Genomic DNA, 13,314 nt, shown 5'->3' on the forward strand with positions numbered 1-13,314 from the left:
CCTAGTTTTACTTCAGTGTGACAGAGCAATAGCCTGCTTTGAATTAGGAGGTAAGTTTGGAAATACAAGTGTGTTGGATGCCTTTTTGGTTGAGCTGACATAATCAATATAATCAATATAAGTTTGCTCGCCAAACATTATTTCAGGAGGTGCATGAGATAAGCCCTCTTGTTTTCATTATTCCAAGAGAATTTTTAATTAAAAAAAAAATATATATATATATATATATATATCGGTATTTGGTGTCCCTGTATCAATATAATATCACCACAGAAAATATCACAATATTATACTGTATAAAAATTTCCCCACCCCTACTAAATATAGTTAAATACTATTATTTAACTCTTTTGATTCAAGACTTTTCATTTATAGCACTTCTTTCACCACTAGATGTCATATGTCAGCTATTTTACAAATTATTAAAATACCGTTATATGAACTTCCATCTAAGAATGTTGATGTCCTGATAGTCTAGCTCCACCCCTCCCCTCATATTGCTATGACATGAAATGACCCTAGTGTCTGCACAAGCTTTTCAGTACTGACAATATTTCCTGTTACGTTTCTATTTCGATGAACAAAGATGTGGAGGATTCAAAATCTGCTGTTCATCTTCTGCAGTAAGTAATTTAAATAAGTAAACAGATAAAGATTAAAGTCAGCTGTATACTAACAAATAAATGTATGTTTTAGTATTAAGCAACAGTAAGTGAAGCTCTGTATTGGTCATATTTCTTTAAACAGCACTAAATTAGTTAGTAAGAAAGCTGACCTGACAAAGTAAAACATGATCTTTTCACATTATATTTTGTCTTCTTAGTTTCTCTGAGATGTCTGACCAGTGCAGTGGGGATGATCCATGTGACTGGATATGTGGGGAGAGAGGTTAATGTCTCTTGCTCCTATGATCAGAGTTATGAGTCTCATGAGAAGTACCTATGTAAGGACGGCTGTGGCAGCGATGATGTTCTTATTACAACATCACAAGCAAGAAAAACCAAATACTCAATTTATGATGACAACAGCGCACGAATCTTCACAACAACTGTGTTTGATCTTCAATCTACGGATGCTGGAAAATACTGGTGTGGGGTGACGAGAACTGGAAAAGATATCTACACTGAAGTCGAGCTGAAATTAGTACAAGGTAAAAAAAAAAAAAAAAAAGTGGCTTTGCAAAAGTCAATTATAGATTGATAGTGAGAAGATACCATAACAAATAAAATTAAAGGTAAGGACTTCAGTTTCAGGCTAATAAAAGTTTGTATTTCTTTAAATATACGGATATACAGACACAGCAGTGTAGTGTACTTTAATGGTCCGGCATTTCACTACATGTCGTACTGTCTACGATTATGTGTGTGACAAATAAAATCTGAATTTCTTTAAACAGTGGTATGTGAGTGCAGGACTATCTGGAATTTTTGCTGCAAAATTGACCTTCTGTAAAACTGCACTTTAACTTGGAAAAAACACTTAAGTCTTATATGTAATAGTTTTGTGGCTGTAACGTATCTTCTGGTGTTGTTTATTGTTTACCTTCTTGACAGACAGATGCTGTGACACTGAGACCAAAGTTCAAAGTTATGAGGGATACTCTGAGTCTGTCAGTTGTCCGTATGAGTCTCAGTACCAGAACAGCCTGAAGTACATCTGCAGAGGAAACCAGCCTGCGGAAACATGTCTGCAGCAGGCACTGATCACCTCTGACACCAAACAAAATGGGCGATTCAGACTTGATGATGACAAAATGTTAGGAACATTCACAGTGACCATTAACAGTTTGACTCGTAATGATTCAGGGTCATACCTCTGTGGTGTTCAAAGACACTCTGAGCTGGATGTTTTCTCTGCTGTTGAGCTGGAAGTTGAAGGTAAAAAAATCACAGTGATAGCTCTTTACACCAGCGCCAAGAAGACATTATTTGCTGTCAAATAGTCTCTAAGAAACTTAAATATTTGATTATTCGAAAATAATGTTTCTCTTTCAATCTGACAGAGTGGTGCTGTGTCAACTCAACTAAAATGAATGGTACTGCAGGAAATCCACTAACTTTGCAGTGTCCTTATCCTCCACAACACTGGGATAACAGGAAGTTCCTATGTAAGGGAGACCACCGCAACAAATGCACAGACATGGTGACGAGTCGAAGCAGGTTCACACTGCAAGATGATGCTGCTTCCAGCTCTTTCACAGTGAGGGTCACAGAACTGGAAGCAGCTGATGCTGGGACATACTGGTGTGGGTCAGACTCACAGTGGAGAGTTGGAAACTACACCAAGATTGAGCTGTCAGGTATGCTGGACACTTTTGTATAAGATAATACAATTTAAGCCACGCGTTTGTTTTATGTCAGTTCATGTTTTAGGTCAGTTCCGCTATCTGAAGAGTGCAGTAAAACTAAAACTGTCAATATGATGTTTACACTCACCACAATAAATAGCGGCACAAAAAATAGAACTACTGGGAGGCTCACTTACCACAGGTTGTCATGAGTATACAAAAATATTTTTGTCCTTCTAAGCAGTCATATTCTAACTTCCACTATACAATCAATCCTCGCATTTGTAATAAAACTTAGTTGTAACAACCCCATAAATGGCTTATTTCATGTAAATTTCGTTCAAATCTGAACAATTTGCATATTTAAGTGAAAACGCTACATCCAGATGAACAGAATCAGCTTTTGGAGATTTACTTTCCTGGATGATTGAGAATGCATCAAGACGATCTAACTGTATTCTATTACAGTTACCATTTAAATGGATGGTAATCAGAATACAGTTACTTTGTTGAAATAAATAGAATACACGGCAGTCATTTCCTGTGTCATATGTTAGGCTAGCCCCTCTCTATGCCTTCTCCAAATTTGGTGACTAAATGCAGTCGGGGGTAGGTTTAACTCAGTTGGCTAAGCATGTAGTCATACATTGCATGGCTGAGAACAGGTGGCCTGGGTTTGAGTACGACCCACGCCTCTTTTCTTTTTAAAAATTTAAGCTCAATTTCCATCGGGGATTAATACAGTTTCTCTGATTCGGATTGCTGGAAACCCAAACAAAACACCCAATAAGAGGCTCTAAATTAAACATCCTGTTAATGTTGGTGGTGTAAGTTACACAATGGACCCAGAGCCAGCAGTGCATGGGCAGGAATGCACTTCCAACACCACTACATAAGAAGAATGGGATGGGCAAAACTTCAGTACCGTCGATGTGCTATGCTGTGTGATTTTTATTACTATTAATGAAGGGTACTCGCCACCAAGCTAACATTGTTAGCTGAGGTTAGTTCATAGACTGCAGACTGTTAGGAAGCTTCTCAAAGTTAAGCACTTTGGCAAAATTCGCTGTTTCTGTCACGGTTTGTGGGGCAAGCTGTGTTGAGGTATGAATGAAGGACCCAAAGTGCAGGCACTGGCTGAGATGTGAGTGAGCTTTATTTAAGGAGACTGACATACAACCAAAAGAAAGGGCGCGAGAAAGAGAACTAAGAAATAATCTAAACTGGGAAAGCTAAGAACTAAACAACAAACCTCAATACGAGGGTATGGAGAGCAGAGGTAACACGAAGAACGACAAGGAGGGAGAACAGCATGGAGGGATACAGAGTGACTCAGGGAAACAACACAGATGGACCAGAAACAAGCACAAGAGGACACACACTATAAATAACAAGGAAACTGCACAAAGGAGGGAGACACAGCTGAACCTAATTGACATGATGAGACAGGAAGGACGCAAACTAAATACACTGACACCAAATAAAACAGGAAACATACACTGACAGAACTCAGAGACATGAAACTGACAGAGCAGAGGGTACACTGACTGGACACTAAACCAAGGAAGAACAGAAACCAAAACCAAAAAAGGAAAGTCTCAAACAGAATACCTAATAATAATAAGAAGAAACACAAAACGCTGCCTCAAAAGACCCAGGACCATGACAGTTTCATAATGTCTAATAAGCTTCATACAGTTAAGCGCAATCACTACATGACAGAAACACAATCTAATCTCTCTTAAATCAGGTTCGATCCTTGGCTGCATGCCAAATATCCTTGGGCAAGATACTGAACCCCAAATTGCTCTCCGATGCATGCATTGGAGTGTGAATGTGTGCTGGTATTAAATAGAAAGCATTTAATCATAGAAAATAGTGCTGGTGTGAATGGGTGAGTAAAGGCCAACGCCTCCTTACCCAGACAATATGGAACAGACTGCACACAGCCAGTATCTTGTCTCATAGTGTTGTTTGCACTGGTGGCAGCAAAATGTGCACTTGAGCCTTAACATGTGGAGGAACATCATGTTCATCAATCAGTGCAGATTCTGCTTTCGGGACTCGGGTCATATGGTTAAGCTATGGAGAAGATATAGAGAACATTATAGTAATTGCTGCACACTTAGGGTAAAAGGTTTTGGTGGAGGCAGTGTGATGGTGTGTGCAGACTTCTGTCATCATTGGAGGAGAATATAATCCACATGCTATAACTTGTTTTGACTAGCCACATATTAAAGACAGTAAAGCATTCTTTTTATATAAAAGAATGTATAACATTTGTTTTGTTGAAATTATTTTAATCAGTAAGTCATATCTGATGAAATGTCATCTTTTACTAGCCATTCTGTAAAAAAAAATAAAAAAAACAAAGTCTGTCTTGAAATGAATGTGGTAACAACACTAAGAGTGTTTTTCTCTTACAGTCTTTTTGCAGCACACCAGAAAAATCCCAGGTAAAGCTATTATAGAAAATATAAACTGCATATGTGTTTCTGTTAGTGTGCATGCCAGCTGAGAAATGTTGTGAGAACAAGTACCTTTTCACATTTAAGGTTAACATTTGGTTTTGTTTATGGTTTCATGGTTACAGTACATGAAGTAAGTCTATGTCACACCAATATGTTAAAACATCTGTGGGTTTGTGTTATGTTAAAATACACATAACTATTAACGAAAAGAAAAGTGAACATGAAAGCATAGTGAAGGGCCACATTTCTGCTCTTAAGTTATTATCGTATTTTTCGGACCATAAGGCGCACCGGATTATAACAGTCAGATAAGTCAAACTTTACTCAACTCATTTTTTGTACTTTCTCGGTAAAGCAGCAACACTGCTTTACTTCTTCTTTATTACAGAAGAAATAATTTAGACAGATTTTGACTCTCAGTGATGCCGCAGTGTTCGTTTGACTTTTGGACCTGAAGTGGAGTTTAGTCCCGGATTACTCCGCGAAGCTCCTAACTACGGTGTCCGTAAAGTTCAGACAATCCATCAATTGGTGCGGCTTCGTAGCTTACGAAAGTCGTACTACAACATTTTTTGACAGATTTTTGAGCGCTGTGTACCACATAAAATTGGTTCAAGGTCAGTAAGCACAACCAAAATTCATACATAAAGCGCACCAGATTATTAAGCGATTTTTGAGAAAATTAAAGGATTTTAAGTGTGCCTTACAGCCTGAAAAATATGGTAAGTGTTTTGGAAAGTGTTTCTTTTTATTGTCTTCTCTTTTGGTTTCTGTTTTTCAGATGCAGCACTCTATGTGGTTTACACTGTACCTCCTGTCCTGCTACTGATGTGTCTCCTAGTTACGATTTATAAGAACAGATGCTCAAGAGTTAATGGTATCTTTTACAGTCATGTACACATGGACATGCTTGCACTCAAATATAGATGCAAATATAGATGCAAATGAAGTACAACCACTATGTACTATGTATATACTATGTATTTTCAGAAGCCGATGACACCATGAGCAGAAATACACCCAAGGAAAAAAACATAGAGGAAGTGATGGGGGCTGCAGAAAGTGGAGTAAGAAAACTAAAGTGTAAAGCATTAACAGAGTTGTATGCATAAAATATAAAAATATAAAAGAATTTGGCACAATTGGAATTTGTAATTATGTGTACATTGTTATTTTTGATGCTGACACAATGATAGCAACTTGATGTCGGAATGCAGATAAAGGTCCTGCTACAGCTATGAACAGCCTCACACAGGCTGTAGTGTGGCTACAATGGTGGAATAACTCAAGGGCAGTGAGATGACTAAGAATGCAATTGGAAATTGAATCATTTCTTTGAATGGAGTTTCTTCTTTTTTCTCAATTTTTTTTTATTTGCTTTATGTCTTTTATATTATGCGCATATTATGCCACCATCTAACACAAATGAATAACAGAAAAAATATGTTATATGCTGTAACTCTGCAGCAGAACAAACTGTTGCAATTTGTCACAGCTTAGGTGATTGTATAAATCAAGGTTTCTCTGAGCTTTCATGGCTGGGTGCTAATTACGCAACAGAAAGCAGCTACTCTGCCTATAGTGTTAGAGTAGAAAAAACACTTTTCCAACATATGTCCATCATAACCCAGATCTGTGCAGCTTGTGGGGTGACTAAACTCATGTATTGGCTGGACTTAAACAACCAAAGATATAGAATTCATGTGGTGCTGATAATGTAAGTATTCATGTTTTAGAATCTGTTTCTTTGCAACAACTCTATTTTTAATATTGTTGTTTTGTTCTCCCAGTCTTCTAAACAAATGACATTTATAACTTGTAGTTGTATTTTCTTCAGTTTTCATATGTCTGGAGTCTGGACAGGCACATATGTACACTGCAACTTGTCTCACTGGTGAAAGCATGAGGCTATTTTGGCTACAGAGCCAGTGTAGACAACATTTTTTTCAAAATGTTTCCATAACAACACAGATTTCTGCAACATGTGTCATTAATTGTTCTGTTTATTGTGTGTTGATTCATCTTTAGATTTATAAAAATCAAGAAGTTGTGATGACATACGTACAGCAAAAAGTCTGCAAAGATGGAGGTGGAGAGGAAGGCGTCTATGAAATCATGACCGCAAACGCAACAGAAGACATCTACTGTAATGGAAACTTCCATAAAGCCAACAGAAGATAAAAGAGTTTGTATCTGTGATCCATATCTTTTCTTTCATTAATATTGCTTAAAGTGTTCATAAAAACATTTGCTCTTTTTATATAAACTGTGGAAACCCCTAAATGTAAAAGATCAACATGCGTGTAAAGCGCTAAAAAAAATTATGGTCACAATATGTCAGTTTTTGGTTGGTTGGTTGGTTGGTTGGTTGGTTGGTTGGTTGGTTGGTTGGTTGGTTTGTTTTTTTCCCAAAATCAGTGCTTTTTACTGACTGGAGTATACGTATGGTAATGTTGTTTACTTAAGAGTTCAAAAATGTACTTTTACAAAGCAACTGATCAGATGTGTTTTTCATCAGTGATGCTGTGATGTGTTAGTGTAACTCTGAATACAGTAGTTATGGTGCATAGATATATTGGACAAGACTTCAGATTGTATCACTCATTATTAATTTGAAATGGACTGAAATGGACTTCATGTATGTTAATTGCAAAACCTGCTTTTTAATTTACTGTTTTAGACTGTTGTTTATACTGTGACTGTTTTGTATACCTATAATATAACAGAGGATGGAGTGTGTCAAATAAGTTATAAATATTTTAATAAGAACATGTACAACATAAATTGTTTAAAGTTTGTATTTTCCAGGATAACCATTTTTGACTTTCCAGATGTATGCTTATTTTCTTAACGACCTGTCACGGGTTGTTAACAAAAGAAAAAACAGTCACTGTCCACACTTAGTGCCTTTGTTTCTCTTATTAAATGAACAAAACTGTGAACAAGTTTTGGGATGTTTAAAAATTAAAAGAACGCTTTGAAAATTCATCAGATTGACTTATTTTATTTAAAAGAAAATCCATTTTAAAATAAAATACTGTGTAGTCTGTAGCTCAGAAAGTAGATCAGGTCATCTAGTAATCGAATGTTTGGTGTGCCTCAATCCCTGGTTGCCCTAGTCTGCATGCCAAATATTCTTAGGCAAGATATTAACCCTAAGTTGCTCTCTGGTGCACTTACCTAAAAAACAAACATAGAAAAAAGTGCTTGTATGAATGCACTCGAGCGCAAAGCACAAGGCTCGAGTGTAGTGGAAAGAGAAAGAAAAAAAAAAACACGGCTCCCAATCCGGTCGTTAAGTGATGACATGACGAATCCTACTTCCGGGTCTAAAGTAGTCTGCGTTTAATATGGCTTTTGTGTTGTTAACATGTTTAATGTTTTGTATTTTCTTCTATTTAATCTCAAAAAGCTCCTAAAACAGTCAGTGATCACTGTTGACCTCCCTCGGCTTTTATTACCGCTAATCATTTATTTAAGCTCAGTTTTTAAAACCTTAGGATGTAACTACAGCCCAGCCCATGCAGCAGTATATGAATGACTAACCTCGTATTGTGGATGGATTATCTCAGGTGTTCTCCTGGCTGAAGTTTGGTCCTTTTACAGCATCCTGCCATGTGATTACATTTGTTCCTGACCACCGAGAACACTCACATTAACTTTTATCCAGTGGAAAAAAAGTTAGCTTGTTTACATTATGCTAACATAGCTGTGTCGCTAGCGGTCACGTAGCACATCATTATATACCAGCTAGCCAAACTTCAGTAACCCTACAAACGTCACTGCTGTTTAGTTTTCTGTCTTCATTTATGTTGGAGGTTATAACAGAGGTGTACGTTTTAATTTGTTTCCAAAACCCCGCAGTCAGGACATGCTATATTGTATTTAGATAGAAGCTAGCGAGCTAACTTCCTGCTAACTTCTAACTGTCATAAATTCCGTTTTCATGGTTGCCTGGATGTTAAACTCAATTGTTACACCTGGTAGAGCAGAACGCTGATCATTTTATTAAAGATGAAAGACCTTAGACAGTTTTTCAACTCTCAGTAATGCCATAGTGATCGTTTGATATATGGACCTGCAGTGGAGTTTAGGCCCAGACACGGCTAGTGACGTCAGACTTAACGACCGGATATATTAGGGGTGGGACTCAATTAATGAAATTAATGAGGCTTTGTAAGTAATTCATCTTGATTAATTGCAGTCATTAAATCGCACAAGAAAATTTGCCCCAAAGCACAAATGTCTTTTTTTAATTTAAAAGGGTTTTAGTGGGTGACAGAATCAAATAATGGACATGAATATTGTAAACTCAAGCACTTTCAATTTATGGGGAAAAAGGATTTAAACCGCAGTGTGACAGCACTGAGCAGCTCCTTCAGTGGGAGACTGCGGCACCCACGGTGTGGGACGGAGAGATTTCGCAGGTCTTTCCTCCCCACTGCTGTCAGGCTCCATAATAAAGACTTTAACTGATCAAACACACACATCCATACATATGCAATAATACTAAGTGCAATAATCCTTTCTGTCATCGTTGTATTTTTACTCAGTTGTATATAGTATTTGTATTCTATTTTTATCTTATTGTATATTTATTTTATTTTATTCTACTGTATATAGTATTTTATTTTATTCTATTCTGTACAGTTGTGTACTGTATTTATTCTTATTGTATTCTAATTTTTGCCTCATAACTTTTGCACTGTCCACTTCCTGCTGTGACAAAACAAATTTCCCACGTGTGGGACTAATAAAGGTTATCTTATCTTATCTTATCTTATTTCAATGCAAAACAGAGAAGAAAAAAAATTATATCCCTGGCCAAAATTGGGCAGACTTAAAAATAAAGTGTTATCTTAAGTAGTTTAAGTACATTTTCAAAATGGTATTATCTTTAAATAATAATAATAAATATTTCAACGTAAATTGCAGTTTTTCCTTTTTAAAAAAATAAGGCAGAAACAGAAAAGATTATTTGGCCAGCTTCACCTTTAAACTGTGAGTAACCTTAGTCAAAATTATTTTGCACAGTACATCGAAGATTTTAGTGCAAAACGTAAAAACCCCATTGGAGTGACAATACCTCCATGCTTTTTTACTGTCTGTCTCTTTCAGCTACTCAGTTACTTAGGCAAACTAGCCTGTTCACATTTTCAGAGCTCAAGGCAGCTCTCTTTTTTGTTACTATGTGACGTGCAAGTGAGAACAGTCTCTCACATGGGACAGAAGTGGAAGGACGAATCAAATACTTGCAGGCCAGAACAGGACCACCACTGCAGCGGGCAGTCTGTCTCGCTGATTCATAACCGTCCGATTGGGTGGCTGCCGGTGGCTGCTTGTCAGGGCCTGGCGCCTGTGGATCGGTCAGGCCCCTTCGGGTGGTGGGGTGCCCTTGGCCTCTGGGCCTGGGGCTCAGTCCACTCTGGCACACCAGGCTGCCATTGGAGCTCATGTGCACGACACTGCAACCCCCTCTGGCTTCTGCTCCACGGCTGCTGGGTGACCCCTCATCTGGGGCTCTCTTCAGCTCTTTCCGGGAGAGTGGCACGGTTGCCCCTCCATTGGTCTTTCTTGGTCTCTTGTGCTCTGAGGGTCTCTGGATGTCTGGATCGCCTCCATACCTGCTTCATGCTCTGGAGGACGGGGCTATGGCTCCCCACACCCTCTAGCGGATCGTTACATGAAGGAACCTTTTGAATACAAGCGCACTCATGCTCACAGGTGTACACACGGGTGCTCACAGATACAAATTACACCCTTTTTGGCTCCTACCTCAAAGCACACTGTGCGCTGTCAATCGCACACTGTGCGCTGTCAATCGTACAGGCTGCACAATAATATTCAATATTATGGCCTGGCCTGTATTTATATAGCGCTTTACTAGTCCCTAAGGACCCCAAAGCGCTTTACATATCCAGTCATCCATCCATACACACACACACATATTCACACACTGGTGATGGCAAGCTACATTGTAGCCACAGCCACCCTGGGGCGCACTGACAGAGGCGAGGCTGCCGGACACTGGCGCCACCGGGCCCTCTGACCACCACCAGTAGGCAACGGGTGAAGTGTCTTGCCCAAGGACACAACGACCGAGACTGTCCGAGCCGGGGCTCGATCGGTAACCTTCCGATTACAAGGCAAACTCCCAACTCTTGAGCCACGATCGCCCAAATATTAAGTATTTACTGTTATATTCAAATAGATTGTCATGATGATGTTGTTTATTATATTGCTCTCTGTTTTTTGCTTGTTTTCTCTTCTTTTTTTTTCTCTCTCAGCAGGTGATATATATATATATATATATATATATATATATATATATATATATATATATATATATATATATATATATATATATATATTAGGGGTGCAACGATACACAAAATTCACGGTTCGGTTCGATACTTTGGTGTCACGGTTCGATATTTTTTCGATACAAAAAAAATGTTCATGCCTTTTTAATTTGTCATTTATTAAAATTATAAATATATATTTTAACTCAAAAGTACAGTTTTTAAATTTAACCCTAACCCTAACCCTTGTGCGTGTTTTTTATTTTGACAGCGAATGCGCACCTGCGGACCACTTATGTGCAGCCCTGGTTATTTCACTTGTCATATTGCAGCCACAGAAATTCTTTTGTCCATGAAACCATAAAGCTGCACTTTCTTTTTGCCTTATAGTCTGATTTGTCATAACTTCTCCGTTTTGTGGTAAGCTTTTCTTTGGCTGTCACTTCTTCACCCTGACCTGTCTTATTTGGCTCAGCAGTACTGAAATATATATCCTGCTGCTTTTACACACGCACTCACATAAGCTCAGCGATTCTCTGCGCGATCAACCTCTCACATGTTTAAGCTTGCTGCGGGAGATTTCACTTGTCATGTTTGCATAGTAAGCTAACGAGAGGAATTGGTGCGCAAATTATCATCACTCACAGATCAGTGCTGTCGCTCTCTATACACAGTTCGCACGATTGCAAAGTGAAAACAAAGAAAAAAGCGCAAATTCAAACGCGATTTCAATATGTCACATATTGACAGTGGCTCACCAATGCCAATGACATAATTACCCAGTTACATTTCTGAAAGAATGCAAAAGCATTGACATATATTTTTCCTTCCTACAACAGCCCAACGGGCAGGAAAGAGATAGATTTTGGTAGCCCGACTGAAAAAATCGCTAGCTCCGGGACGTCGGGCTAGCGATATTGCAAGCCCTGTATCTGATTGAGGAATCACTCATCTTTGGAAAAGAGAGTTTATTACAGAGAAATGTCTCTTTCCAAAATAAAAGCTATACTATCCGCTTCTTCTGGGCTATATTCTCAGCAGCATAAGGAGAATCATGTGCTAACAGCTGTCTAAATGACTCGGCTAAAGTTAGGAGCATGCTTGCTTGTTTTTGTCTGCTTCCACTTGTCTTTGCACTAGGATGATGTCGGCGTAAATGTGCAGTCATATTCGTTGTGTTCCCACTAGTGCTTTCAGGTTAATCTCATTGAAATGACCTTAACGCCACAACACGGCAAATCTCTGTTAACGAGCCACCGCCGATCGCCCGTGCATGGGGCTAGACGGCCAACACGTTAACGTGCTAACTGCGCTAACACACTAGTTCCCACCAATGTAATTGAGCATTGCATGGCACATCCAATATACTGTTTTACTTTAGTCCATGACGCGCTTACCTTCAGGGTCATACGTCACATGAAAACCAAAATAGTTCCAAACGCCAGATCTGAATGAGGGCGGGGGAGGTCCATGTTGCAAGGAGAGCTTAACTTCTGTCTCGCTAGCTTGCCCTGCACTCTTCCTTCTGACGATGCTGTCTGTGTTGAGCGCTCAGTGGATCTGCGCTCGACAGTGCAGCCTAGGCAGAATAGTCGAACGCAGATTCACTGAGCGCTCAACACAGACAGCATCGTCAGAAGGAAAGTTGATAAAATAAATTACAAATTTTGTATTGTTCGATACATATGCGTACCGAACCGAAAGCACTGTATCGAACGGTTCAATATCGATACGGATATCGTTGCACCCCTAATATATATATATATATATATACACACATATTTTTTGTCCCCCCACCTCTTTTTTGTTTTGTGCTCTTTATCACCGTTCCTCTTCCCCGCTGTTTTTCTTTCCCTCCCTCTCTTTCTTTCTCCCTTCCCTTTCCCCCAGTCATGTCTGTCCCCTATGTCAGTGGTCCCCAACCCCCGGGCCTCAGACCGGTACCGGTCCGTGAGTCGTTTGGTACCGGACCGCGAGAGTTGAGGCTCAGGTGTGTATGGTTTTGAGGGTTTTTATCGGTTTTCAGGGTTATTTTGTTATCGTTTTTATCGTTAACTCGGTTTTCCTGGGTCTTTTCACGTGTGTTATGAATAAATCTTCTTTTTTTCGGTACCGGTACTAGTTTTATTTTGTTGTATTTATCCACGACACCTTAAAGGCCGGTCCGTGAAAATATTGTCGAGCATAAACTGGTCCGTGGCGCAAAAAAGGTTGGGGACCTCTGCCCTATGTAACAACTGAAAATAAAATAAAA

The 13,314-nt window shown here is 38.9% G+C and overlaps 1 protein-coding gene across 1 annotated transcript; it reads left to right on the forward strand.

Annotated features, from left to right (window-relative positions):
* The first annotated feature begins 552 nt into the window (after window positions 1–552).
* Window positions 553–7,077, forward strand: LOC146573042 (polymeric immunoglobulin receptor-like). The gene is made up of 8 exons (XM_085278720.1): window positions 553–623; window positions 824–1,150; window positions 1,554–1,877; window positions 2,003–2,299; window positions 4,714–4,743; window positions 5,540–5,635; window positions 5,749–5,825; window positions 6,787–7,077. The coding sequence occupies exons 1-8, from the start codon at window positions 587–589 to the stop codon at window positions 6,937–6,939; spliced, it is 1,341 nt and encodes a 446-aa protein (XP_085134846.1). The 5' UTR covers window positions 553–586; the 3' UTR covers window positions 6,940–7,077.
* The last annotated feature ends 6,237 nt before the right edge of the window (window positions 7,078–13,314 follow it).

Source organism: Mchenga conophoros, linkage group LG6 (assembly GCF_057382185.1).
Source record: "Mchenga conophoros isolate Kocher_MC1m ecotype Shallow Benthic linkage group LG6, M_conophoros_male_GT1.1, whole genome shotgun sequence".
NCBI lineage: Eukaryota > Metazoa > Chordata > Actinopteri > Cichliformes > Cichlidae > Mchenga > Mchenga conophoros.